Source organism: Aplysia californica, unplaced genomic scaffold, assembly GCF_000002075.1.
Source record: "Aplysia californica isolate F4 #8 unplaced genomic scaffold, AplCal3.0 scaffold00288, whole genome shotgun sequence".
Classification (NCBI taxonomy): domain Eukaryota; kingdom Metazoa; phylum Mollusca; class Gastropoda; order Aplysiida; family Aplysiidae; genus Aplysia; species Aplysia californica.
In genome coordinates this window covers 922,932-924,214 of record NW_004797558.1, presented here as the reverse complement: position 1 = coordinate 924,214, position 1,283 = coordinate 922,932, and the positions used below count along the sequence as shown (strand labels likewise).

Sequence of the window (1,283 nt, the reverse complement as noted above, 5' to 3'; positions counted from 1 at the left end):
AGGCGCTCGTCAAAATCATGAAATTGAAGAAATTTGCATTTTTCCGCTGGCTAGGGAATTTTAATTGAATGTTTGTTTTTTCGGCTCAACACCTTTAATGTCTGTTTAAAAACACATTTCATTTCATTTCATTCTGTGTGGATTGTTACTGAAAAACGTTCATTTAAGGCACACAAATTGTAAATTTCAAGGACTCTCAAGCTTAAGAAGTCACCGAACTTCGGCTGCCTTTTTCTCGCTACTTTTACCTCTGAAGCCAGGTGACTCCCACACCCCTCAATCCAAAATATTTTGTCTTCTAACGAAGATAGATGGAAGTTCTTTTTATAAAAATCAAGACGAATGAACTAGCTTTAAGATAATACCATATAATATGCCCCCCCCCCACCCCAAAAAAATAAAAAAATCTGACGAGAGCCTGATCCCACCGTGTCGTGACACATATCATTACGATATACATACTTCAACATAAGTTAAGGACCGCTTGCAAACACTCTGAGTGATTTTATTGGGTCGAGTTGAAACAGCCCGAACCGGCGTCTGTGATGTAGCAGTAAGGTGGTACGCCGTCGCACACGGAAGACCAGAGTTCAGACCACATGTGGGGAGAATTTTGATCAGGTATGTCAGTCCTCCTATTGGGATGTTGTATCCCCCTCAGCCCGGGTTGGCCCTGACGGGCATGATCAAAGTCCTCCTCTTAGATGATCTAAATTATGTCAATGGGGGCGTAAGAAACACATAGGCTTAAACAAGAAACAGACGGCCTCTTAAACGATGTACATTGTGTTGATGGGGGTGTAAAACATTTCCAATCATTGCAACTTTTTCAGATCCTCGTCCATGGTGATATATCAAACTTCCAAAAATTATAGGTATGATCTGTTCAAATACTCAACTGTTCAGTAGTGGCTTTGCAGGTAGCGGTACGGTATGCTGCAATATAATTTCATAATTATCATTTTACATGTACCTAGACTAGTTCTTCGCCATGGAATCTTTACATTTAGTTGTGTTTGAACTCTCAACAATGTAGCGCTTTCTTTTTTCTGTTTATGGTGTCTCGTGCTACTGGTGTAGTAGAGGGAGCCAGCTTTGGTGTTTTTGTCTCAATCTTTGGATACAGTACTTTCGTTCTGGTATTTGTAAGAGTCGTTTCTCTTATTAGACCATGTGGTTGTTTTTTGGGTTTTTTTCCTTTTTCCTTTTTTTTTTTTTACATTTACGCACGGATAATATTGATTTTGTTGTTATACTTTGGGTTTTCTTTATATACATATGTA

The 1,283-nt window shown here is 39.0% G+C and overlaps 1 protein-coding gene across 1 annotated transcript in view; it reads left to right on the top strand.

Annotated features, from left to right (window-relative positions):
• The window catches only part of LOC101856969 (epidermal growth factor receptor kinase substrate 8), a gene marked incomplete at its 5' end in the record, with an annotated part of 59,010 nt that overhangs the window by 7,183 nt on the left and 50,544 nt on the right, over positions 1–1,283 (top strand). The window contains 1 exon segment of the mRNA XM_013084376.1: positions 834–875. Within this exon segment, the coding sequence (XP_012939830.1) occupies positions 834–875 (42 nt within the window).